The 27,036-nt window shown below is 37.0% G+C and overlaps 1 protein-coding gene across 2 annotated transcripts in view; it reads right to left on the bottom strand.

The window, feature by feature from the left end:
* Positions 1-27,036, bottom strand: part of ZFHX4 (zinc finger homeobox 4) — a 186,839-nt gene that overhangs the window by 22,852 nt on the left and 136,951 nt on the right. For both annotated transcript variants that reach the window (XM_008956675.4, XM_057303032.2), the window contains exons 5-6: positions 11,044-11,112; positions 1,673-1,789 (exon numbers count right to left, since the gene is read on the bottom strand). In XM_008956675.4, the coding sequence (XP_008954923.4) occupies positions 1,673-1,789; positions 11,044-11,112 (186 nt within the window). The remainder of the gene's footprint in view (positions 1-1,672; positions 1,790-11,043; positions 11,113-27,036) is intronic.

Below are 27,036 nucleotides of genomic sequence, written 5' to 3'. Positions count from 1 at the left end.
CCTTTACAAGGTACTAGATATTAGACATTTGAGACCTGGCATAATGTCATATACCTCGGGATTACATGGGCACTGAATTAACACAAATCAGATATCTCTGTTATACATTCTTCTGAAGAATGGGAAGGATATATTCCACAATCTGTTTTGGTACTACTATGTGAAAGATGCCACTGAATACAGACAGAACCTTGCCCTCTCTGAACCAGGCAAGCAGCTAATTTGATAAGGTCCATCATAGAAAGTGAACAAACCACCTTGCTATTTCCAATCTTTTCCAAATAAAGTTTAGATGGTACTGTCTTTCATATTAACTTATCATTAGGTACTTCTAATTCCTCCTCAGTAACTTCAGGAGCCAGCTTACTAATATACAGCTATGGCTTCTTTTTACATTGCTTGCGGCTTAATACCAACCTTAGATCTTCTTTGTTTAAGTCAAATTAGAATCACATGTTAGACAGTATATCCTAGGAGCAAATCTCAGTGACGCTTTTCTCACTGGCCTCCTGAAAGAAATTTAGCACTGAACAGTGTGGGGAGGGGTGCAGAGAGGCCCTTCAGATAATTTTTAAAGGGAATGAAAAACTTAGATATGCAAAGACTGAAGTACAAACATGGGATGATTCAGGTTTAAATAAACTTGCATGTAAAAATGATATTTTTTGCACAACCCAATGTCTTCATAGTGAATACAAGCTCCTTTATATGTGGCTGTCACTGGAATTCAAGGAAAAGATAGATGACTACCTGAAACTAATAGGCTTGAACCCGTTTCAGCACTTCTTCTGCTTCAATGAGTCCAACATAATAAAACGAGGTATAGCGTGCAGCAAAAGTAGCCAACGTAATATTCATTGCAACCATAGATTTCCATCTCATACATACAAAGCATGGATGAAGTCATATATTTGCCAAATCAAACACAGAAAAAGCCTTAGGTATCCACACCAGATGCTGGCCTAGGGTTTGTTTGTGCACAAGTAAATGTCATGACACGAAGGTTTGTTTTCAAAGACAGTAGCTTTCATTACTGGGATTTGTCTATTCTAGAAGATCAAAATTACCCAGCACCTAATCCCTTTTCAATGATATTTCCTCTTTCTTAGGCTGAATCATCTGTAAACTTTTTCACTGGATTTTGTTTGAAATACCTCAAATAGATGCCCTAAAAAAGGGCAAATTCCTGAGTGTAAGTTGTAAAAAAGCAAGGAAAACTGCATTTATTTTTAGGGTTACGTGGTTTGGCGGGCGAATACATGTGACTGAATGACAAAATTCAAGTGATATCTAATCCTATGCTTATGAAAAATTAATATGCCATCAGAGGAATCACAAGTATAGCTAAGATTAATGAAAGGCGCTTAAAAAATTACAAGCACACAAACTGATTTGATTAAAAAATAATCTCACTGGTCGTCCTGTAATATTCTTCAACTTATCCACATCTATTCTGTCAGATGGTTATGATTAAAAATAGGTCAATGGGAGGCTACTGATAGAAATCACATGCAAAATGCACATGCAATGAATAGTAGTGGGAATGTTCAGACAGTTTAAAATGAATAAAAGATTTTAATAAGTTTTGTGGGGTGGGGGGATGGTGAAGGAAGAATTGATGGTAGGGAATGGGTATAGGGAAATGCCGAGGTGAAAGATTCTTGCATCTTACCAGAGTCTTTATTAGAGTTTTTGCCTTCACTATTGTCTCTCTCACTTGTGTCTTTTTCATCGTCCTCGGCCACTGCTGTAGGCTTAATAGCTCCTTCTGCCTCCTCACTTTGTTCTTCTGTTAAGAAAGGCAGACCAATCAGTAGAACTGAAAACCGCCCAAAAATTCACACTGAAATAAACTAGCTGGCCACTTGAAAACTTTGTTATTTATGAATCATCTGCAGATATTCATACTCAAATGAGAACACAAATTTATGCAAAAGTCTATGCTGATCATGCTGACTGTACCAATGCAAATTTTGTATCTAAAGGATCTTCTTTTGTATCCATTGAGAGGATGGGTCTATACTAAATTAAAATAAATTCTTTTTAGTACAGTTTAAGCTGAAACATATTTAAAAATTCGGTATAAGGCAATTCTGTGATTCGAATAGTAGAACCTTGTAACAACATAAACCTACTGTTCCATGGACTGGGATAGATGTCAGGAAAAAGAAAACAGATTCTTAGAAAAAAATCTTAAATAATATAACAACGGTTATATAAGACAGGTGTTACTCCTGCTTTCAGACCCCAGACCCCAAAGGAATTCTTTGGCATTTTCTTAGAGTAAGATCTCAAAACTTCAGTTACATTGGGGATTTTTTTTTTCTTCTGTAGGGGGAGCTATACTGGGCATAGGATATAACAAGGTATACTTCTATGACAACCACATCACCCCACACCTCATTCACGGGTTCACACCAGCTAGATTACATGGAAATCCTCATAGTAACTCAACCCTATTTAATTATTCTGTAAATCTTAGCTATGCCACTGCTGGTGGATTAATCTGTTTATGCAGTTAGCCTCTATGCTGGGGCTGTGTAGCACTAATCCGTGAAAGGCCCACTGTTCTCTTTCATCCTGCGATCATTTGTCTCTCACTGTGCTGATGTCACATTTTAATGAATTTTTAGCAATCTGAGTAATGCCAGATAACCAGGCTCGCAACTCCCCACAGCATGGCATGCTGTTTTCATTGCAGCACAAAAAATAAAAATCATATTCCCCTGTTCAGGTAGGAATTACATAAATTAGGAGAAGAAGGTAAAATGGGATTTGAAGCACCAGGCTGCTCAATTTCATAAAATCTTTAATGACCATATAAATTAACCCTGGAAAGGCAAAAGGTCACCGACACACATTTGCATACACTCTTCTATTTGCTTTTGATAAGCAGAGCTTTTATGCAGAGAACATGATACAATTAACCCTTCAATAACCATACAAAACGCTGCTATGGACATTTTAAGTGTCAAGCATTAACTGAAAATTACACACTGAATAAAATTTTCATTGCAAATGCTATAGTGATTGAAAGGGGAAATCGTGGCCCTCTCCACACCCCATGTTTTATTAATAACGTTCTGACAGCAGAATGAAATATCCACTGTCATATGTAGCAGCTGAGCACCAAAAAAAAAAAAAAAAAAAATCTATTTAGTGCCTCACTTGCCAGCCATGCATGCTCTACAACTGTGTGAGCAGGATAACAACAGAAAGGGACAGTTCTGGGCTCAATAGGAAACTCTAAAAAGCTAAAGGGAAAACAAGGACATTTAATACATTCAAAATAAGAGTTTGTTTCAACTGTGAGTCCTCAAAGGCACCATACAAATCCATTTATTCCATTTTTGCCCTTTGCCTCTGCACAAAAGCAGAGGGATGGCCCTTGTTTAGGGGGTCAATCATCTGAGGGTTTGAGGGAAGCTTCCCTTTCAGGCAAATACACTCAGAAATTTAACTTCAAGAAGAGAAAGAAACAACACCTCTTCTGGCGCTAGCCTGCTTTCACCCGTCAGTGATAATTACTGATCAAACACAGGCTCCCTCCTCCCAGCACCAGGCCACGCTGGTAGGTAAAGTGGCTGGTGGCCGAGCTGGATTTGGGAGGCTGGAGGGCTGAGATCAACTGGATTGGGCTGTGTCCCTCCCAAGTCCACACACGTGACATGATCTCTAGTTCGCGACCTATGACAGCTGTGGCAATTACTTTTCAACTCATCCTGGGGAAGGGATGCAGGAATTCTTGGAGTAGATTTACTGGGCCTTTCCCCCAGGGCTGGAAAATAAAGTGTCAGAGTGCTACTGAGTGTCCTTATCTTGGGGGTACATAAAATTGTAAGGGCTATCGCAACTCACATTAATAAAACATTGTGTGTCAGGAGAAGAAAAAGAAAATTATGAAGGCACTAAAAGAAAAGCTACAGTATATAATCTGGGTCTCATCAGAGAGATTTTGCAGGGTCCTCTTCTTCATTTTCTGGTATGTGTTTTAAGTGTGAGAGAAATTCCCAGACATGTTCTTCTATACATCACTGTGGTGTCTGACCTCAGCCTGACCCTGGCAACAGTTTGAGAAATCTGAATGTGAACAAAGACTCTGTGTCAGCAGCAGGGAAAGATTGTGGGATAGACGCTCCCCATCAACTTAATCGCAAACAGCAGTTCTGAGGCCATAACTTTGCCCGGCTCCTCCAAGCCACAACTCATAACCTTTAGAGGTGGATTTGCCTGCAATGCCTCTGCTTCTGTGACTTTTTTCCCCTCTCTCTTTTCAGGTTCTTCCTTTGAAGTAGGCAGGCAATTAGCTCTAATGCTCAAGCAATTCAGATCTGTTTTGTGGTTTAGAAGGGGAAAGCTGTTTATTGCAGGTAGGCTCTTTGGAGCCATAAGAATTTGCAAATTTTTAATCATGCAAAAAATAATCAAAAGGTAACTTATACACACCATAAAGTTTCATATAAGTCAGAATAAAAGGGCACTTTTATTCTCAAAGAGGGTTTTAGAAATAAATTTGACATTCATTGTATAAATAGACTTTAGAGTCAAGAGTATGAATGTGGAGAAACCACTTTCTCTGGAAACCCTGTAGGTTAGAACTCGGGTTAAGGTAAGGAGTGGCTACGTTCTAACTTTCAAGCACCACGTATCCTCAGTTGTAAAATACTATGAAATGTAAGGGAAATATATATATAAAACTAAATGTATTAAATAGATACTGTAGAACTGAGGAAAATATACTACATAAAATTCCAAAATAAAGATGCCAAAGCGGTTTTCATTTTCATCAATAAGCCTCTTCACTAATATATTACATGCAATAATAGTGAAAGTATTAAATCATTTCATGATACTGTTGTATTCAGTAGAAGTATACATGTATACAGCATATGTATATGCCACATGCATTTTATTCTTTTGCCTCATGAAATACAGAAAATACAATATTTCTATATTAATCTTTATGATATGTTTATACTTAAGCTTACCATGTATATCAAGGTCCATTTGAACATCCCAATTTTCAGACAAATGATAATACATATTCATTTTTACATGTTTCAAAATAATAGAAAGAAGGCAAAATACTGTAGTCTTATAGAAATGTTACAACAAACTTCCCCCAGCGTTTTGGACATGTCTAAAATGATCTTATAAGTTACTCTACATATACACATTGGCTATATTTAAAATAAGTGTTTTTGAATGACTAGCTTAGAGTATTTTCATTTGAACAATAAGAAACAATTGGAAAACTGATATTAGTTTATCCTACAACATTATACAATTTCTAAGCAAATGTACATCAGTGGTATCCCTTTGATCTAAGTACCACCCAATTGTACTTATTTCCCATTGTCCTTCTCTCTCTCTCTCTCTCTCTCTCTCTCTCTCTCTCTCTTTCAGACAGAGTCCCACTCTGTTGCTCAGGCTGGAATGCAGTGGCACTCTCGGCTCATGCAACTTCTGTCTCCTGGGTTCAAGCAATCCTCCCACCTCAGCCTCCCAAGTGGCTGGGACCACAGGCATGCACCACCATATCCAGCTAATTTTTATATTTTTAGTAGAGACGAGGTCTCCTCATGTTGGCCAGGCTGGTTTCAAACTCCTGGCCTCAAGTGATCCGCCAACTCAGCCTTTCAAAGTGCTGGGATTATAGGCATGAGCCACCGTGCCCGGCCCTTATTTCCCATTGTCTTAACACACAATTCGGTTTGGGATCCCTCTCCTCTAAGTCTGCTACGAAAGCATTTCATACTTTTTCAACCCATGAAGTGATCATATAAAGAGGAAACACAGTAACTTAGACATCTTTAGTTTTATATTAACATATTGAGTATCTCTGTACAAGACACCTGGCTTGTGAGCATTCTTTCCTAGACTCCTCCATGATCTCCTTGCCCAATCATGCCCCACTCAAATCTGTCCTCCTAATGATCTACTTAAATCTGACTTCCCCACTTAAAATCTTCCAGTGACTCCTATCACTTACAAAGAAATAACTCAACCTTCTGTACATAGCGAGATTATGTCCAGGATACCTGGTCCTTGTCTGTCACTCCAGTTTCATCTTTATTCACTTCCTACATAACACTTAGTGCTTGGGAGCAGTCTTCTTACACTTTAGAGTGTCACATTCACCCAATAGACCTGTTACTGAACCCCATCTTGAAAGGTTATAATGTGGTAGGTCTAGAGCTAAACCTGAGAATTTGCCTCTCTGTTGAGTTTCCAGGTAATGCCCGATGTTCCTGGTCCAGCTCACATTTTGTAACCACCGTTCAAGAAACCCAACTGTTTGTAGTGCTTTCTCCCTTCCTATATGTACCATTACATTTCCTTATCTTATTTAGAACAACTTTTCTTCACTGTGTAAATTCCACTTTTCCTTCAAATCATCTTGGGAAATATCAGTTTCAACATCTATGAAAATGGAGTTAATAATTATCTCATAGGTTTGTTATGGAATAACATACACAAATTGGTGAGCACAAGCTTAGTAAAAATAAATATTAAAAATCATAGCTGCATTATTACTAGTACTATTGAGTACTATTGTTTTCTTCTCTAAAAAGTCTTCTCTGAACCCTGAACTAGGATTAGTGTTTCTGGATAAATGCTTTTTTCCCCCCACCTGTATATTGATGTTAAACCATTCACCACAATTTAATTTGTGGAAATTATCTGTATATTGCCTACTTGCTGTAATAGGTAAACATTTTTTGAAAATAGTGAATATCTTATCCATCTTTGTGCCAAAAGCAGCTGGAACAGTGCCTGGAATACAGTAGGTAGGCAATACATGTTAGTTGGAACAGTGAATTGGATTTAGAAAGCAAAATTTGGGAAAGAAAAGGAAGAGTCCACGTGCTACCCCAGCCCCTATTTCCCTTTAATAAAATGTAAAAGGGGTGTTTGATTTTGTCTTGGTAGTCTGGCTTTGGTTTTTTTTTTTTCTTTTTGCATTTCCCTCTTTACCAAATCATATTTATTATTCAACCCTCTCCAGTCTGGTTTCTGTTCATATTAATTCCTCCTCTCAAAGTCACCAGTGACTCCCATGCTAAGTTCAGTGGTTACTTCTCTGCATCTTACTTCACTTCCTTTGCTCAACCGATGTTACTCTTCCCTTCTTCTGGAAAATCGTGCCTCTCTTTGGATTTTATTGCACCAGGTAATTGTGATTTTCATCCTGCCTCTCTGAGAATTTCCTCTTATTCTCCTCTGCTGGGGCCTCCTCTATTAAACAACAACTAAATACTTGAGTGTCTCCAGTATTAGTACTAAGCCCTTTCTCTATCTACATTATCTCCCTAGACGATCTCATCCAGAGTCATGGCTTTATATTTTGTAACTGTACTGGATGTCCAAAAAGTCTATCTAGTTTAGTATGCCAAAATCAGAGCTCTTGATGCTCCTCAACACATCTTACTCCATTTCCCCAACTTTACCATTGCCATTAACAATACCACCACCCAGCACAAGCAAGAGTCATCCCTTAGTCTTCTCTTTCCCACTCATATGCATCCTATCCATCAGTAAATCATACTATTTCTACTTCCAAGATACTTAATGTATACTGAATCCATCTACTTTACATTTTCCCTGCCAGTACCTTTAATCTCTTACCTATATTCCTGCAATGGTCTTATAACTAGATAAGACTTATTCTTGTGTTCCTATAATTTATTCTGCACAACTAAATAAAATCAATCCATTCTCCTGCTTGAACCCTGTCATAGCTTACTATTTCACTTAGAATAACATAACAATTCCTTACTAGGCTGAAACAATTAAGCCCTTGCCTACTTTTCTGGCTGCATGTTATGCTACACTCATCCTCACTCCCTCATCTTTCTCCATGTTAGCTTCCTTTCTCTTCCTGGAATGGGACCAATTTTTTCCAAACTCTGACGTACATTTTCCCAGACTCTGCATAATTGGCTCCTTTTCATTAACCAGGACTCGGCTCAGTTGTCATTTCCTCAGAGAACTTCTCTGACTACCGCTCCTAAAGTAGCTGATGAGCTGTCACACAAGTAAGGTCCTCAGATTTTAGCAGAATCACTACCACCTGAGGGGCTTGCTGGATTCCAACTCCAGTGTCTCTGATTCAGTAGGTCCAGATTGGGGCTCAGTAATTTGCATTCTTAAAAGTTCCTAGGTTGCACTGATGCTGTTTGAAAGGGGACCACACTTTGAGAACCTCTGCTCTAACATATCACCTCTTTAACACTTCCTTTATCACATTTATTGCAATCTGAAAATACTTTTTTGTTTATTTGTTTAGAGATATTACCTAAAGTGAGGGACTTCATCTGTCTTATTCACAATGTATGCTCCCCAGTCTCTGGCATATAGAAGATACTCACTAATATTTTAAATAAAACTGATGATTTCTAATTTGACTATTTGTGCAACTAAGTCTACGGTGTGATGTCATCAATTGAGATGGAGAAAAGAGGAGAACAAGTAGTTTTGCAGAAAAGGAAGTTCAATTTGGAATTTGTTGTATTTAGCCTCACTACAGAACATCTAGATGAAAACATCCAGAAGGTATGGGAATATCTAAGTCCAAAGATTCTCAGACAGATTGAAGCAATAATGTAGATTTTGATGTCTTTGTTTACAAAGCAATAAAGAAACATATTGACAGGAAGTAATCTGTTTTTAGCTTGAAATGTTTGCCATAACTCTTGATTTTTGCCATATCACTGCTGGGTCATTAATGAAATCTTTTCATTGGTTTGAGGTGGGGGAGGGAGAGTAGGTTTATTCTATTTCATATTAAATATGTTCTCTAGATTTTTAGGAGAAAATAAGATTTTAAAAAGTATTGATGAGACATGCATAGGTAAAGGTAAACTTAACTTTGAAGCTGGAATTTTTTATGAGGAATGTCCTGACTTTATATGGAAGGGATGTTTTCACTTGCAAAATTGTTTTTATTTTAAGTATTCCAATATACCATTGTGAATGCAAAGGACCTTTGGTAATCATTTATTGTTCTATATAGCAGGTTATTATTCCAGCTGGATAAATCTGGAAACTGAGGTCATATTTATATAGCAGAAATATATAGCAGAAATAAATGAGGTGTGTTGTAGTAGTAGGAGTGAATTTCCTTTTAAATTATCTGAATATAATGCAGCTGAGAAGGTGTAACTGCCATTTTTTAACAAATATATGTATGAATATATATATAAAATATATATATATAAAATATATATATATATATATACACCAAAGCAAAAGGATTAGAGGATATGTTGACATAACTATACAAAATCCAATGAATTCAATAATTACCAAAAATAACTCCATCAACTAGGCTCTTTGACTTGTGAAAAATAATATCCAGCTTATTAATATATACTTTGTATAAAACCTATAATTTAGGTGAAGTTTCATAGTGCATAAATATCGATGTGAAAAATTATTAGCAGAAGTTTTAACTTATTCTTTAAGAAGCTACAAACATCCACAAAAAAGAAAAAAAAAAAAGAGTCCAGACACAAACCTTATATCCTTCAGAAACAGTCACTCAAAATGGATTACAGACCTAACTGCAAAACACAAAACTATAAAACTCCTAGAAGATAACATAAGGGAAAATCTGGATGACTTTGGGTTTGGCAAAACTTTTTAGATACCACACTAAAGGCATAATCTATGAAAGAAAGAATTGATAAGTTGGATTTCATTAAAATTAAAATTTTTGCTCTTTGAAAGATACTGTTGGAAAATAATGAGACAAGCCACAGACAGGAAGGAAAGATTTGGAAAATACATATCTGATAAAGACTGTCATCTGAAATATACAAAGAACTCTTACAACCCTTACAAGCAAATAAACAATTCAATTAAAAAATTGGCCAAAGACCTTAACAGACACCACACCAAAGAAGATACACAGATGGCAAATAGGCATATGAAAGATTACATGTATGAAAAAATCCACATCGCATGTCATCAGGGAAATGCAAATAAAAACAACATGAGATACAACTACACACCTATGAAAATGGCCAAAATCCAGAACACTGACAACATCAAATGCTGGTGATGATGTGGGACAACAGGAACTCTCATTCATCGCTGGTGGGAATGCAAAATGGTACAACCACTTTGGAAGACAGTTTGGTGGTTTTTACAAAACTAAACATGCTCTTATCATACAATCTAGTAATTGTACTCCTTGGCATTTATCAAAGGGAGTTGAAAATTTATGTCCACACAAAAGCCTGGACACCGATGCTCATAGTAGTTTTATTCGTAATTGCCAAAACTTGGAATCAACCAAGATGTTCTCAGTAGGTGAATAAATAAGCTGTGACATATGAAGACAATGATATACATATATTATTCAGCACTAAAAGGAAATAAACTATCAAGCCATGTAAAGACATAGAGAAAACTTAAATGCATATTACTAAGTGAATGAAACCAATCTAAAAAAAACTACATACTGTTTGATTCCAACTATATGACATTCTGGAAAAAGTCAAACTATAGAGACCATAAAGGATCACTGGTTTACAGGGGTCAAGGAGGTGGAAACAATGAATAGACTGGCACAGAAGATTTATAGAGAAGTGAAACTGTTCTATATGATATTATAACGATGGATCCATGTCACTATGCTTTTGTCCACACCCATAAAATGTACAACACCAAGAGTAATCCCTAATGAAAACTACAGTCTTCAAGTAATAATGTTGTGTCAATACAGATTCATCATTGAACAAGTGTACCACTCTGGTGGGGAGGGCAGTGATAATGAAGGAGGCTATACATGTGTCAGGGGAGAGGGTATTGGGGAAATTTGCTGTGAACCTAAAACTGCTCTAAAATGTAAAGTCAATTTAAATATACTTCCAATTATTGAATTTATTTCATTTTGCTTTTTACTTATTTGAATAAGGCATATGATCAGATCTAATTAGAGAAGTTCCAGAGAATGTTATTACATCAATTATGAGAGTGACAAAAGCAACTCATTTAGGACAAGGAAATATTTTGAGAAGGAGTAGGAACCATTACCTGAGGTTGATCTCAACTGCTGCTCTGTAAGATCATCATCACAAGTCCTGGCTCCCAATGAGGCAGTTTCTGCAGAAGACATCAGAGTGAAAGGTAATCAGCATGCCATATCCAGCTCTCACATCATGGCTAATATCACAAGAACCCAAAATTCGGCAGTCAGGAGAGATGAGGATCAGGTGAAGCTCAGGTGAGTCTCCAGCACGCATTATATCCTAGTGAGCAGCAGCTGGCAAAATGAGCCCAGGGAGTGATAGGATTAGATTTAATTCTTAATTATTAGCAGCACAGAACAAACACACTGATAGAGAAAATATGGGAGCAGGAAAGGCTCATCATGATTTTTGTCATTGGACTATTTGGCCAAGCCTATATTTTATAGGATTATGTGTTATAGTGACAATAGCACATTACATAAATTATGAGCATACTTTTACTTCTCTCATAAGTTACCAAAAAGAAAAGAAAAAAAATCATTACTGTATATGATAGCTGATGTGCCAAAGCAAATATCAGGCACTGGAGGGGGCACCTGAAGAATAAGTCCAAGTCATCAGCAAATCCACATCTTTATTCTCATCTTTCATTTGAGCTTTAGAGCAAAAGTGCCAACAATGTCTTGGTTTACAAAACTCAACACCAAACACAAGTCATTATTGTCAACTAACTGCGTGATTCCTTTTTGCACCCTATTGTAGGGGAACCTATGGAATAAACACAACAACTAGACCTCAGAAATTTCCTTCGACATCTCATTCCTTCTCCACAGCAAGTCACCACCTGCCGTTGATTCCATTTTACCAAGTCTCTTATCATGGGTGCTCTCTATTCCCTCTGTCTTCTTCTCTTTCCTGCCCATTTCAGCAGCCTCTGTAATAGTCTCTATGCCTCAAATTCCCTGTCTTTCCAATCCAATCCCTCATAAAATCTCAGGAGTCATCTTTTTAGAAAATAGAATCTTGAGTACAAATCATTTCGCCATCACTTCTAGGTATGGGTGAATTACTTAGCCTCGCTAAACCTCAAGCCCCTCATGCATAAAATGAAGATAGAATTATGTAAATAGTAACAGTAATAGAAAATAATACAACTAAAGGTGTAACATGATATAGTCTTTAAAGTCTGAAAAGACCAGATTGTTATCAAGAAGTTAAAAAAAATGGTCACATAATTCTTAACTGCCAAAGGAAATCATGTTTACTTACTATTTCTAGCAATAGCATCTCTGGTTGATTCTGAAGGCTTTAATTAAACAAACAACCTGGAAAATAGAAGTGCATACTAAGGCACTATTTTTGCATTTACTAATTGTCTTTCCTGCTGCGTATAAAACCTTTGGCCTTTAGTAGTAATCTATTTAAAAACAATACAATCATAATAAATACTCAGTGCCCCCCACCAAAAAACCATTATGTTAAATTCATCATGAAAGAAAAAATGTATTCTCAGTCTTTACTTATAAATCCACAAGTAGCTTCCAAATAAATCACAGCCTTAATTGACATCCTACATGTCACTCAAGAAGTCCACCTTCTTTCCCTTGACAACTTCTTATAAAGTTATGCCTTGATTAACGTGGTTCCTTTGACTTTGAATACCTTTTTGTTCTTCCTCTGTGAGCCTCCTATTCTTCCCTCAGAACCAAAAGCACGTGAAACCTCCTCTGTGCACCCATGATGATTAGCTTACATGTATGTTTCAGTGCTTATCATGATGTGTTAATTTTTACATGGTCCAAGTAATGTTTCCCCAATAAATTTTGAGTTGTTCAAATGCAGCTTTTCATTTCACAGATTCTCAAGTAAGGACAGAGTAAGACATCAAAGTCACTTAAGACACTTTGATACAAAATACTAACCTACATCCTATATCCTAAAACAGATGAATCTGAAGATGAGAATTTTCTTGTAGCTTCCCAGAGCTTCAGGACTCTAAATTCAGAGCTCTGTCAACTATACCACAGATAACACAAATGCAGATAATACTCCCTGCTCTCTCTCTATATATGTGTGTGCATGTAAAAACCATTTCTCTTTTTTCTAGCGAAGAATCAACATAATTTTTCAGAAAATCTCTACCACTACCCCCACATACACATTTCAACGTATCATATAGACTTGTTCAAAATGAATGTCAGTAGTACCTAGGTGACTTTGACCAAATAACTGCTATTCCTTAAAGATTAATGAAAATAAAAATAAAATGATGAATTTTTGAGTTCATGTCTCTGCCAGGTACTGTGATAAGCTATTTGTATAGAAACCATCGTGTAATCCTCACAATAACATAATGAGGCAATTATTAATCCTCCTTTTACAAATCAAGAAGCTAGAGCTTAAAGAGGTTAAAGTAATTTGCCTCAGCTCACAAAGTTAGAAACCAATGGCCTGGAATGAAACCCTTGTCTGTCTGGTATAAAAGTCTGTCAAATTATCAATGTATCTAGTTGTAATACCACAATATTTGGGAGCCTGTAAAGGTTTTCTTAGTCTTAGCAAAGGCCGGAAACCAAGTTGCGGGGAAAGCAACTTTTCTCTAGACCTGTGAAAATTCTGCTGTTTCATAACATATGTATGTTCCTTGAATATAAAATATAACCAAATAATAATTTGGTGCCATATTAAAGTTACTTCATTTGATAGTGATTTAATGAAATGTACAAAATGTCAAAATCAGCAACTGTTGTTTAATCTTACAAATTAGGTCATGTGACACTTAGAGACTGCTCCAGTGAGAGCTACTTGTACAAATAATTTCATAAAAGAATGTTTAGATCCTCAATAATGTTTCTCTCTTCATACAAATAATATAAATATTTTAATAAAGGAGCTTTTGACTTACAAAATGAAATGATTAATCTATATTCTTCTACCTGTGTAAAATGAAAATGTTTAAAACCTAGTAATGATACATAGCATCTTACAATATGTCACTTTAATAACTGGTCTGTAATAACAAATCTGACTGCTGTTAACACGATTTGTCTCTTTTGCTGGTAATTTAATTAGATTACTAATTTGTGTTCTCCAGCCCCTGACCTTCGTTGCTTTAATAGTATTTTTTAAAAATGCCATTGACTTAGTTTATCCAATATTCTACTCTATCCTGTCAATTTGGTGATAATCACACATTTGAAAATTATGCCAAATTACGCTATTTTTATTAACACAATGTGGGAGTAATCAACATCATTTTCTGTGGAATAGTGTATTGATCATCCCAATCGCCATCAACAACAACATTTTACAGAATATCTGCTCTGTGCCAAGTACTGAATGATATCTTTATTTGTGTTATGACACCCATAGCAAGTGATGGAGCTGGGATTTGAACCCACACAGTTTTATTTCAGGGATAGTTCTCTTAACCACAATGATATATTGAACCATAGTTTTTAAATCCTATAAGTAGCTTTCCTTTTTTTGATTCTGCATTTATTTCTAGCGTTCATTTTTGTCATTCTCATTCAGGCCTGAATTCTGCTAATCACCTATTTCTTTAGCATAACCCAAATGGTTACATCTACAAAAACCAAGATTAATGCCAAAATGTTTAAGGTTCCCATTCCTTAAATGGAGTCTCGCTCTGTAACCCAGGCTGGAGTGCAGTGGCGCGATCTTGACTCACTGCAACCTCCACCTCCCAGGTCCCGGTTCAAGAAGCAATTCTCCTGCCCCAGCCTCCCGAGTAGCTGGGATTATAGCCACGCACTACCATGCCCAGCTAATTTTTGTATTTTTAGTAGAGATGGGGTTTCATCATGTTGACCAAACTGGTCTTGAACTCCTGACCTTGTGATCTGCCCACCTCCGCCTCCCAAAGTGCTGGAATTACAGGCTTGAATCACCGCGCCTGACTGGTCAATTCCTTTTAATCGTAAGAATGAAAGTTCTCACAGCCCTCTCTCTCACTACCTTTTATTGCCACACCTACCCCTAAGCCTCTCTATAATGAGTCTCCAACTCATTACTCCTTTCTACCATTTCCTTCCCTGTACAAGCAATATTTATTCTGGTAAGTAAACTGACAACTTTCAGGTATTTAATCGCAGTTAAAAATCATCAAGTTCCCATCTGGCAAATCTTCCGCTCCTACCCGCCCCCCGCCCCGGCTAATTGGGATAACAATTTTGCAAAACTATAATCCATACAAATCTCATGGCCAGGGAAATATTTGGAATTTTAATTTTTTAACAGTCTAGATATTTATGCAGAGAATTATAAGATTAAGATATCGGAATAAATTTAACCTGTACTAGATGATTGCAACAGCCATGGGCAAAATTTGGGATGCATTCAGCACAAATTTAGAGGCAACTGGAATTTTTAAAATAATGGATATATGTTCAAGTTGCCAAGCATAGTACTAATACTATTTGCCTACAAAACCTCCACATCTCACCTCCTCCCAATAATTTGCTAATGCATTAAACAATAAAGTATAGTACTATTCTTACAAAATGTTTAGCACATAAAATAAAATATATACCACCAGAGTAACTATTAAGCCAACTGGTGTAAAATAGTAAAGGCTAAGAAAAACATTTTCTGTATTCCTATGCAGCATTATGAATCCCATGTTATTTTCATTTACAATAAGCCCAACTCTTACTTTTTTTTTAAATTGCATAAAAAGACTAAATTCTATGATAGAGTTCACAAGTGTCAACCTTCACACCACAACCCCTCTAGCCATGCCTTTTGTGTTTTACTTTTGAAGCTTCTCCCACTTCTACTGGAGCTATGTGACTAACTGTAAAAGGATATTTTAGAGCCTATGAATACAATAAAAGATATTAGCAGTGCTCTAATTATAAACTAATGATCATTTTTGGAAACTTGTTAGGTGCTAGGCACGTATCCCGCATTTCCTTACTTAATCCTCACAGTAATCTGCAACAGCAAAAAATCACTGTGTTTATGGAAGAGATGAGATATCAAAGCTCAGACAGTTTAACTTTTTCTAAAGGCAAAGAGCAGCAGAAGTGAGATTTGAATGAGTGTCTGACTCCAAAGCTCTGTACCTCCCCGCTGGACAGCACTGCCTCTGGGCAGCCCTCAGGACTCCTGGGCCAGGCAGCCTGAAAACTAAATTATTTTCCTCCTAAAAAAAAAAAAAATTAGCTCACATCGCTTCAAAGCAAATTCATCATAACAAGCTTAATATTTAGAAGAATACATAAAATTCAACATTTATTATTATCTTAGTAGTTGATATTTTAACAATGCCCTCTGAACTTGTCTTGGCATTGCAAAAGTCAAGTCAGTGTGTTCAGATAAAGCAAGTTCACAATTCAAAATGATTTCAAGTGGTCTTCTCCATCCTTTTCCTATGCGGATACAAAGACTGCTCTTCTAAAAAGCTGAGCAACTCAGCATGCTACCATATGGTTTTGAGTAACCAAGCAACATCATCTTTGTTGACCTGTAGTGCTTTCTCTTAAATTATTTCTTCCAGGCAGTAATAGATTGAAGTGCATTGGATGCTCAGTGTCAATTATCTGAATGGGGCTGGATTTGTAATTTTTTATTTTCTGCAAAAGTAAAGCTCCTTTGCCCTGCCCTGTCTGTTTTTATCCAGAAGTTATTTTTATATAGTAAGGGAGTACTATCTCCTGGGGCCTCCTCAGCCAGGAATTTGTGATCACTTCTTTCTGCTTCTTGAGTCATCTATGACCTCGGTGTAATGGGGCCTCAAAAGAATTTAATATGTTCCTGATATAAATTAGTTTCAATAAATTACTTATACGTCTTCTTAATGTCTTATATTTTTAAGTGCTTTTATTAAAATGTTTTTTCTTAAATTTACTAATTCCTAATGTATTTCTCCATTTAAGAATCTATTTCATTTCTGATTGTTTTGAAATTAAAAGACCAACCTTCTGTGAGGATAATTTCAGTATAAACTTGTGTTTCCATCTATCAACCAGTTGCCCAATTATCTAGATTTAAGTCCTTATAGCAGGGGTCCCTAACCCTGCGGCTGTGGCTCGCTCCTGGTCCGTGGCTTGTTAGGAATGGGCCACACTGCAAGAGGTGAGCTCCTGCAAGCAAGCCTTATCGCCTGAGCTCCACCTCGCATCAGATTAGAGGCAGCATTAGATTCTCACGGTAGCATGAACCCTATTATGAACTGCACATGCAAGGGATCTAGGTCGTGTGCTCCTTGTGAGAATCTAATGCCTGATGATCTGAGGTGGAACAGTTTCATCCCCAAACCATCTACACCTGACCACTCCGTCTGTGGAAAAACTGTCTTCCATGAAACCAGTTCCTGGTGCCAAAAAGGTTGGAGACCACTGCCTTAAGGGATTCATCAAAATTTCTCTTTATTGTCTAGAACAAATTTCATTCCTCAGCCTACTGTGCTGGCTTTGCTAGGTTGCTCATCAGCATAGGAACTGATCCCTATCCATAAACTGATCCCTCTTCCACCCAATAATAGCCTTTGTGCTGAGCACTGGCTAGTTATTTCAACTCTTTGCTTCCTATCTCAAAACCAGCTTTTATTTTATTGTGGTAAGAACACTAAACATGAGGTTTACTATCTTAACAAATGTTTATGTGCACAAACAGTATTGTTGCCTATAGGTATAATGTTGTGCAGCAGATCTCTAGAACTTACTCCTATTACTTAACTGAAACTTTATGTCCTTTGTTTATAACTCCCCATTTCTCATACCCCTCAGTCCCTGGCAACCACCATTCTACTCTTTGATTTATAAATTTGACTATTTTAAGTACTTTAGACTGCTTTAGTGGAATCATACAATATTTCTCTTTTCATGATAGGGTTCATCCAATGTTGTCTCATAGCTAGTTTTTAATTCATGAAAGCCTCTATTTTCTATTCCACAGTTACTACGTTTTTCAAATAGCTGTATACTAGGTCAAAAGCCTTTTGAAACTATTTTTTAACGATAAGAAAAAAATAGTTATCCAGGAGTACTTCTTTATCTTTACTTCCTTTAACTCTTTCAGAGACTCCTTACAGGGTGATATGGTTTGGATGTTTGTCCCCTCTGGAACTCATGTTGAAATGTGTTTCCCAGTGTTGGAGGTAGGGTCTGGTGGGAGGTGATTGGATCACAAGGGCAAATTCCTCATGAATGGCTTAGCACCATTCCCTTGGTGATAAGTGAGTTCTCACTCAGTTCATGCAAGATGTGGTTGTTTAAAAGAGTCTGGGACCTTCCCCTTCCCTCTCCCTTTTGATCCCACTCTTGCCATGTGATGTGCCTGCTTTCCCTTTGCCTTCTGCCATGATTGGAAGCTTACTGAGGCCATCACCAAGAGCAGATACTGGTGCAATGCTTATACAGCCTACAGAACCATAAGCCAATTAAGCTTCTTTTCGTTATAAATTACTCTGCCTCAGATATTTCTTCAGAGGGATGCAAAAACGGCCTAACATACAAAGGTACCTTTACTCTCAAGCAAGCTGCATTTCTTTGGCTCAGTGATATTATTTGGTTCTTGGAAGCTTCTATAACTTCTCTTACACTTTCATTTCAAAGACCTGTGATGATAGGTGCCTCCCTCTAAGGCTGCACTGTTTTTAAAGGACTACAACCATAGAGTTGAATCAATGTCACAAGTTTTTAAAAATGCTTTCTTGACTCTCTAATTTCATAATTCCCAATATTTTATTTTCATCACAGTGAGTTACTTGGGCATATTTCTTTGGAGACATTATCCATAAAACCATCATTCACTCTTGCTGTGAAGAATCAGAGAACATAACCCCTGTGTTGAAATAATGGTCAATTCTTTCTTAACTATCTGAGATTTATTCTTTTTGCTTGAGCAGTTTGAGCAAGCAAAGATAAAAGGTGAAACATCAGTGACATAAAATTGCCAACTTCTGCTACAGCAACCCTGCCCTCAGAAACCTATGTTGTTCAAAGAAGTATTTCATTAGGAGAACGTTGGCTGCTCTTCGAGCAAGGAAGAAATGCCATGGAGTTAAGAACCAAATCCATATACACTTGGGCCTGAATCCCAGCTCCACCAGTTTCTAGCTATTTGATACTCTCCAAGTTACTTAACTTCCCTGACATTCAGGATTCTATATGTGAAAGTGGAAACAATAGTAAGTTTGCAGGATGGCATTAAGGAGCAAAGTTAATAAATACAAAGTGTGTAGTATTGAATAAGTAGTAGTTGTACTTACGCATAATTCTTCTCTGGCTTTGATCAATCCTGCTGAACACAAGTTACTCAAAGAAAAGACTATATCGATTTGGTACTATGGCTTTTTAGATTGTATTTATAAGTAATGTACTCTTTGTCCATCAGTTAAGTTAGTGTTTTAGGCCTTTAAAATATCACTATTATTTGTGCAGATATTTTGGAGGTAGCAAATGTTAACAAGACTAAACATAGATTTCTTAAGCATTGTAGTTTAAAAGTTATTTTTTTAAATAAATCCCTAAGCAAATTTTACACATGCTGCAATAAAAGCAGTATGTGTATCAATGTATAAAGGCTTGGCATTTTACAAAAATCATAGTGAGGCTTGCAGTGACTCACTCCTGTAATCCCAGCACTTTGGGAGGCCGAAGCAGGAGGATCACCTGAGCTGGAGTTTGAGAGCAGCCTGGCAACAAAGGGAGACCCTGTCTCTACAAAACATAAAAATAATTAGCCAGGTAGAGTGGCACGTGCCTGTAGTCCCAGCTAATCCAGAGGCTGAGGCAGGAGGATTGGTTGAACCCAGGAGTTTGAGGTTACGGTGAGCTATACTCATACTACTGCACTCTAGTCTCAGCATCAAAGTGAGACCCTGTCTCAAAAAATGAAAATAAAAATAAACTAAAATTACCGTGACAGAATATGAACTTTGAAGGACTGGTAGTAATAGACAAATCAGCCCTAGGTAGGTTTTTTTCCTTGCAAAAGAAGGGATCCTCTGCTCCCCATACCAAACTTCCACCATCCACCTTCTGGTAAGAGAAAAACTTGATGAGAAGTTACGAACAATCTCAGAATATATAGGCCTACAAATGTGGCAGTCTGCAAAACTAAAAATTTTCATCTGTACACAAATATTGGATTTGAGTAATTTTCTAGATTATTCCCTATGTTGCAGTCACCTAAATCATATGCCTTACTGAACACACCATTAAGACACAAAACATTTATTTTTCTTGAAAACAATTCATAATGAAACCAAAGATAGATAATACTTTAGAGCTTTCACAAAGGCAGTGTTCAATAGGAAATGCATAAAATAAGAAGCTCAATAAGGAACACTTTTCTTCAAACTGTAAAAATTTAAACTGATCTATTAATATGTTGGCACCAGTGTCCTCATCTGTAAAATGGGGATACAATTACCTTCTTTCTTGCTATCACACCTAGTCACTGTAAGGATGAAATGTAAGTTGCTATCACCATCTCTAGGTATGCATGCAAAACAAATAAATAAAATCTTGCTACTATACTTTCTAAATATTTAATGCTTATATATCCTGCCATGGAACGCATCGCTACTACTTATAATAAACTACCCTTTACAGTTGTATACATGGGAGAAATTATTGCTTCTCATAGGTTGGGTTATTTATTTTGTGAATTATATATGGCCATAAAAGAAAATCCTCAGATAACTAGATAATGTTTTTTACCAACATGATAATTGTTGAAATAAATTTACCATTAACCTAAGATGCAGTAAAGTTTCCTAAATTCTATGTAAATAATGCTTGGCTTGGAAATTTCTGCATCTCATCACATTCAAAAAGGTCAGATTTATGTAGTTATATACACCAAATTACACTTATGAGAGCTAACCTAGGCAGTGATTGATACAAACATAAGTGAAAGAAATCTGGAAAGGAAAAGTTAGTGAAAGTATTCATAGCCCCAGAAAAGGAAGATTAGAGACGCTAGCTTGGAGCCAAGATTGAAAAATGTGCTATTGGAACCTGCTATGAATTTTCAAGACAATACTTATGCATATCCATGAAATGTTTATTTAATAAATCATTCATTAATGAGCAAACAGATTGATGAGATTTGGCACACTGCTCTCTTTGGACTGTGTGAGCAGCAGAAAAAATGGCTTCTGAGACACAGCCAATTTATTTTTTCCTGTGCCTGTATGCATGTATTGGCAAAGAGTTCCTTGGATTTTGGCAGCATGGGGGGTTTTAAGCAGAGATGCCATGATCATATTTTCATCTGTGGGATGCTGTGCAGAGGATTAAATAGAGGAAGAGGTGTCTCACTGTTAAAAAAAAAAAAAGGAGACACTATAGCATCCATCACACTTCAAATTATAACTGTCTGGAAGAAATTGTAGAGAAAGGTAGTAGAGTCATTTCACTGGAGAGAAAAGAAATGTTAAAAAGTCCAAGATTAGGTCAAGAGAAAAGATGATAAGCTCAATTTTGAACATGAATTTGAGTAGAGAGGTTTAGTAAACATATAAGTTTATGGGACTAGATCTTGGAAGAGAAAACTGAGTTGAATATATTTGAAAATGTTATTAACCAATGACTTGTGAGTAAATGACACTTCTTAGAATATATAGAGTATGGACGATGAAGGGTAAGGGCAAAACTCTAGGGAACAAAAATCAAGAAATTAAGTGACACTGAAGGATGACAAAAGATACTGAGAAAGAACAAAGAGGGGCTGGGAGTGGTGCCTCATGCCTGTAATCCTAGCACTTTAAGAGGCCAAGATGGGGGATCACTTGAGGCCAGAAGTTCAAGACCAGAAATTCAAGACAGTAAGACCCCATCTCTACAACAAACACAAAAACAAAATTAGCCAGGCATGGTGGAGCACACTTGTAGTCCCAGTTACTCAGGATACTGAGGTGGGGAGGATCACTTGAGCCCAGGAGTTTGAGGCTGCAGTGAGCTGTGATCTTGCCACTGCAATAATGAGACCATCTCAAAAAAAAAAAAAAAAGAAAAAAAAAAGAGGTAGACACAGGATCAGATAGTGATTGGTAAAATAGTGGCCAAAGGAAAAAAACCTTGGAATTACAAGTATAAAATTATAGGGAGAAGTCAAGTAAAATAAGGTCATTGTTGATATTGTCAGAGATGATGGTGGCTTGGACCAAGGAGTCAGTAGAGAAACTGGTATATATTTTGAAAGAGCAGTAGATAGGACTTGCCAATGGGTCTAATGAGGAATGGGAGAAACTGAAAAGAATCAATGATTATTCCAAGGTTTTGGCCCAAGAAATAAGAATTAAGATGCCATTTACTAAGATGAGGGAAAATGCAGGTGGAACAAGTGAGAGTAAAAAGAAGGTTTGGATATGTTTAGTTTGAGATTTTTTGTTTATATATGCAAGTAAAGGTGTCAAGTAGGCAAGGGTATGAAGGGGTGTGTGCATGTGTGTGTATGTGGAGAGACAGGGGCAGAAACAGAGAGAGAGACAGAGAAACAGAGAGCAAGTGGAGGGGAAAAGAGGACAATGCATTAATGGTAGTTTAAGTTTTTGAGATGAGATTGAATGAGATAACCTAGAGAATGAGGGTCCGTGATTGAGCCTGGGATTCACTCCTACAAAAGGCATACCAAAGCTGGGGGCACTGTAGCAGTCTACAACCAGATGCAAGAGGTGATTTATCATCGACAGTATTTAGAAGTGCCAGTACATGGTAAAAACAAAAATACAGCAGGCCAACTTCTAGTCAGTTTTATTGCTGTTTTTTCTTTATTTCAGTTCCCTACAGGGAATGTATTGTTTTTACTGCCTGTGCTGAGGTGAAAGAGTCCCACGATTTCCTCCCAAAACAAGGAAGCACCAATGAAGAAAACTGATCAGGAATGAGGTAGGAGAAAACCAAGAGAGGATGTGGTATAGACAGCCTAATGAAAAAAAAATCTCAGAAAGAAGGAAGAGGTCAGCTTGTTAAAAGCTGCTAGCTATTGTAGTTAGGTGGACTAGGAATTGGTCATTAGGTTTGCCAAAGAACAGGTCAACAGAGTCCTTGATTGGAGCTTCTTTAGTAGAATGGTGTGAGTGCAAACACCTCCTGAACGTGGGTAGAAAGGAAAAAGAAGATGAAAAAAATGGAGATGTCAAGTGTGGAAAATTCTCAGAAGAGTCTGCTGTAAAAATGACCAGAGAAATAGGGTGGTATCTGAAGGTAGATGTAACATTAGGGAGGGTTTTATAAGTAGGGAAGGTTGAGATGATGATGGGAATGAGCTAGTGGAAAGGGAAAAATTAATAATGCAGAAGAGAGTGAAGCAGTGACAGGTGTCATAGGATGGACCTAGGTGTAGATGTCTGAAAAACATTGAGGGTGAAAGCCAAATTATCACAAAAGTCAATGAAATTGAGACTAGGGCTTATCATCCTGAAGCAGGATTATGACAATAATTGGGGAGGAGAGTTGGCAGAGTAGGAAGGACAGAGAAAAGAGGCACCAAAATGGATGCGAACAATACAAGATAGGGACTAAAAAAGAGGTTCAGAAAGCAAAAGTCATCTGGTTTTAGCATATAATACACACCCATTGCCTGTTTGTGATACACAGTGACTGTAATCATTTTTGTTGCATAAAGATCTGGCTAGCAATCCTATCTAGCTATGAGCCAACACCATTACTTTTTCATTGTAGGTATCATGGAGGCTATAAGCAATAAAACTTATCAACAAAGATGAAAATCCCTATGGAACATAAACACTTTCCTATTAAACTCTTAAGTTTTATGGCAATACCATCACACTGTAATTTTTGTAATAGTCCCAAGTTTGATCAGAAAAACTAAACAATATATAATGCATATGGCACATGTATTTTAGGATTTTGGCACAAGATCATTAAAAGGCCTCAAAAGTGTGTGGCAAATTGGTACTCTTTTCCACACACCCATTAAATTTGCTGCATGACTAATCAGATGAAGCATGTCATAATCATCACTAGTGTAAAAGGTGACATATAGGCTGAAGTCACACTGCCATAAACATCTTATGATTCAAACAAAAAATAATTGTGCAAAAGAGCAAATACATCATTATAATACATGATAACAGCAAGTAGTAGGGGAAAATGAACTTAAGTATGAACAATTAATTCATAAATGATTACCAGAATTCGAAAGTAAAAAAATGTGCAAAATATACGGTAATCTGAAAAAAATAAAAAGTGTGTTGGGAAGGATGATGATATTGGTGGTAAAGAAATTGAATTTTTAAAATCATTTATTCTTGTTTACTTCACATATACAAACTAGAATTTAAAACATCTCTACTATGGTAAATAATTTCAGCCAAAGGCAGAATTTCCTTTGGAGGATTTTTAACAATGCTGTTACTAGGACATAGAAAGAATAGCAAAAGTACATTCACTGAAAAATGTAAGTAACGTGGGAATAAACTGCATCTTTTATATGGCCAATATTTTTGTAATGTTCTCATATATATCTGTTTACTCTAATCCTCACCTTTGTCCTCAGAGGAAGCAGATGTTGTATCACCCTTAATACTCTAGAACTCTATTTCCAGAGTGAAGAAAACCACCCTCTAATTTGCCCAAGTTGCTTGCAAGGGTTGAAAATACACTGCTTTTTGCATACACTATTAATTGTTGGGAAGAATCTCTTATATATATCCACAAAATTAGAATGTAATAGGGTGAGGCCAAATGGAATATTGGAGAATCAGTTTTCATTTGTTCCACGGCACCCCATCTTTCCTGTGATACCCGTGAAAGGGTTGCACAATACTTATAAGCTGGTGCTGGGGCACTCTGTCTTCCTTCTTCCTGCTAAATGCATGGAGGTAATCCTGTCTCACCAAAAGTCCTATAGACAGGGACAAATGAACTTCTGCCCATTGTTCTCCCACAAGAGCGGCACCCACCATGAATGCTCCATTTCACCTCATGTCTAGTTCACCTAATGACCTAGTTCTGGGTTTATTTATATTTACATATTCAAGGAGTATATATTGAACACTTACTAGGTGCAAGACACCCTGATAGTCCCATTACGGAAGTTCCAAAAGAATAGTTTACAGGTATTTCTGTTTAATCAATCCTTTTTATTTAGAAAGATATAAAAATGACTTACATTATTCCACATTCCATGAAATATTTCCACTTTGTTCAGCATAAATGACATTAATAGGCTAACATAAGCTCTAAATGTTATAAATAAAACAGAGCCCCAACACTGTTTTATTAAAACTACCAAAAGCCCATTAAAATCATGAGGAAAAATGAATACTTTTTGTGAGTTAAAAAAAAAAACAAACTTTATGAGCACATTACTTCCCCTCTCCTTCCCACACTAGTTTAAAGCATTTTGCCTGAAAGGGGAAAATGTAGTGCCTTACTATCAGGGCCCCTTCACCATGCCTAATCAGGCTGTGAAGTTTTCTATAATCACCAAGCTTCAACCTTTAGTGGGACCCTTGGCTCCTCCTTCATTGCTTCTATTTAGTTGGTAAGTTTACTCTGGATTTCTTTCCTTTTTTTTTAGGCAAGGTCTCGCTGTGTCACCTAGGCTGGAGTGCAGTGTCACGAACATGGCTCACTGTAGCCTCAACGTCTTATGCTCAGTGGATCCTCCTGCCTCCTGAATAGCTGGGACTACAGAAATGTGTCACCTTGCCTGGTTAATTTTTTAATTTTTATTTTTAGTAGAGACAAGGTCTCCCTGTGTTGCCCAGGCTTGCTTAGTCTCAAACTCCTGGGCTCAAGTGATCTTCCTGCCTCGGCCTCCCAAAGTGCTGGCATTATAGGCGTGAGCCACCGTGACTGTTCTAGATTCATTTTTAATGTTCTTTTCTATGTGTTGGGCCCTACCTCACTGCCAGCCTCCCAGTATGTTGACTGGCTTTGAATGAGCTCTCTGCCTCCAGGTCCTCTTGCTTCCTAAAACAGCTCTTCAACAATACCATTCGTACAATCAAAAGCTTTGGTACTTTCTTATTTTCTCCTTTATCAAATCCAAACTTCTTTGCTTGGCTTTCAAGGCATTCCATAATCTTAACTATCTAGTTAATTTTTATTGCTTTCTCCTAAATGGTCATTAATAGTCTTTTAGTGTAGTTTCTTGCTTCTCCCGCAGTCTTATCAATTGTCTTTCATCTCTGAGTCTGCATCATGCCATTCCTCCCCTTAACCCTAAGGACAATGCCAAAATAAATAAGCAAATAAACACACAAAGAGAGAAATAAATAAAACCTTATTTCATTTTCCTTCCCTACTCAATTTTCATGTCCTCATACCTGCATCAGCCATATCAAATCCCAGTTTCAATGTTCGTGTAAACATTACTGAACTTGAATTCCCTCAAAATGTCCTAATTTACCTGGCTTATGGTGACAAGTTCATTGATTCTGTCCTCTAGGCAGCCTCTAAACTCCTTGAGGGCAGGGAACTTTCGCTTTTCTATCTCTCACAGCCCCAGGCCAAATGCTAAACCCAGAGCGGTTGCTCAGTGGATTCCTTTCAAGTGATTTCTACAACCAATAATGGCAGTAGTAGAAGAATCTTCCAGATACTAAAGAAGGGTCCTTTTCTCCACTTCATTCTGATTCTGATTCCAATTAATTCATCAAGTATTTGCCACATTTGCTATTAGATGCAAATATCTGGTATTCTTGCTCAATGGGACAGGAGTTTAAAATCCAATTGAAATAGGCTAAAGAGGGAGACAAGTTCTTCACAGTTATATGCCAGCTTTGTTAGCAATTCTTTCTCCTTTTCTCTCCCAATACACATTGTAGAAATAAGTTACCCTGCACTGTTTTCCTTTTCCTAGTCCCTTCTTGTTACTGGTTTGTGAATGTGCAAGATGTATGCATTTAATTCTTTGAAGTCCAAACACATTATTGCTTGAAAGAAAAGCTCTGGAGGATGAAATAAGAGTATACAATTATTGCAAAATGGTAATAAAATCATCTCCCCACACTTCCCTTGAGAACCATGGTCAAGGAAGATCTGGCTGAGAGGGCTGAAACAGACTGTCAACTTGACTTTTAATTTTATGAACTATGAGAATTTGGACA

This window comes from Pan paniscus, chromosome 7 (assembly GCF_029289425.2).
Source record: "Pan paniscus chromosome 7, NHGRI_mPanPan1-v2.0_pri, whole genome shotgun sequence".
Classification (NCBI taxonomy): domain Eukaryota; kingdom Metazoa; phylum Chordata; class Mammalia; order Primates; family Hominidae; genus Pan; species Pan paniscus.
Note: the sequence above shows the minus strand (reverse complement) of the source record. Positions and strands in the feature narration are given on the sequence as shown.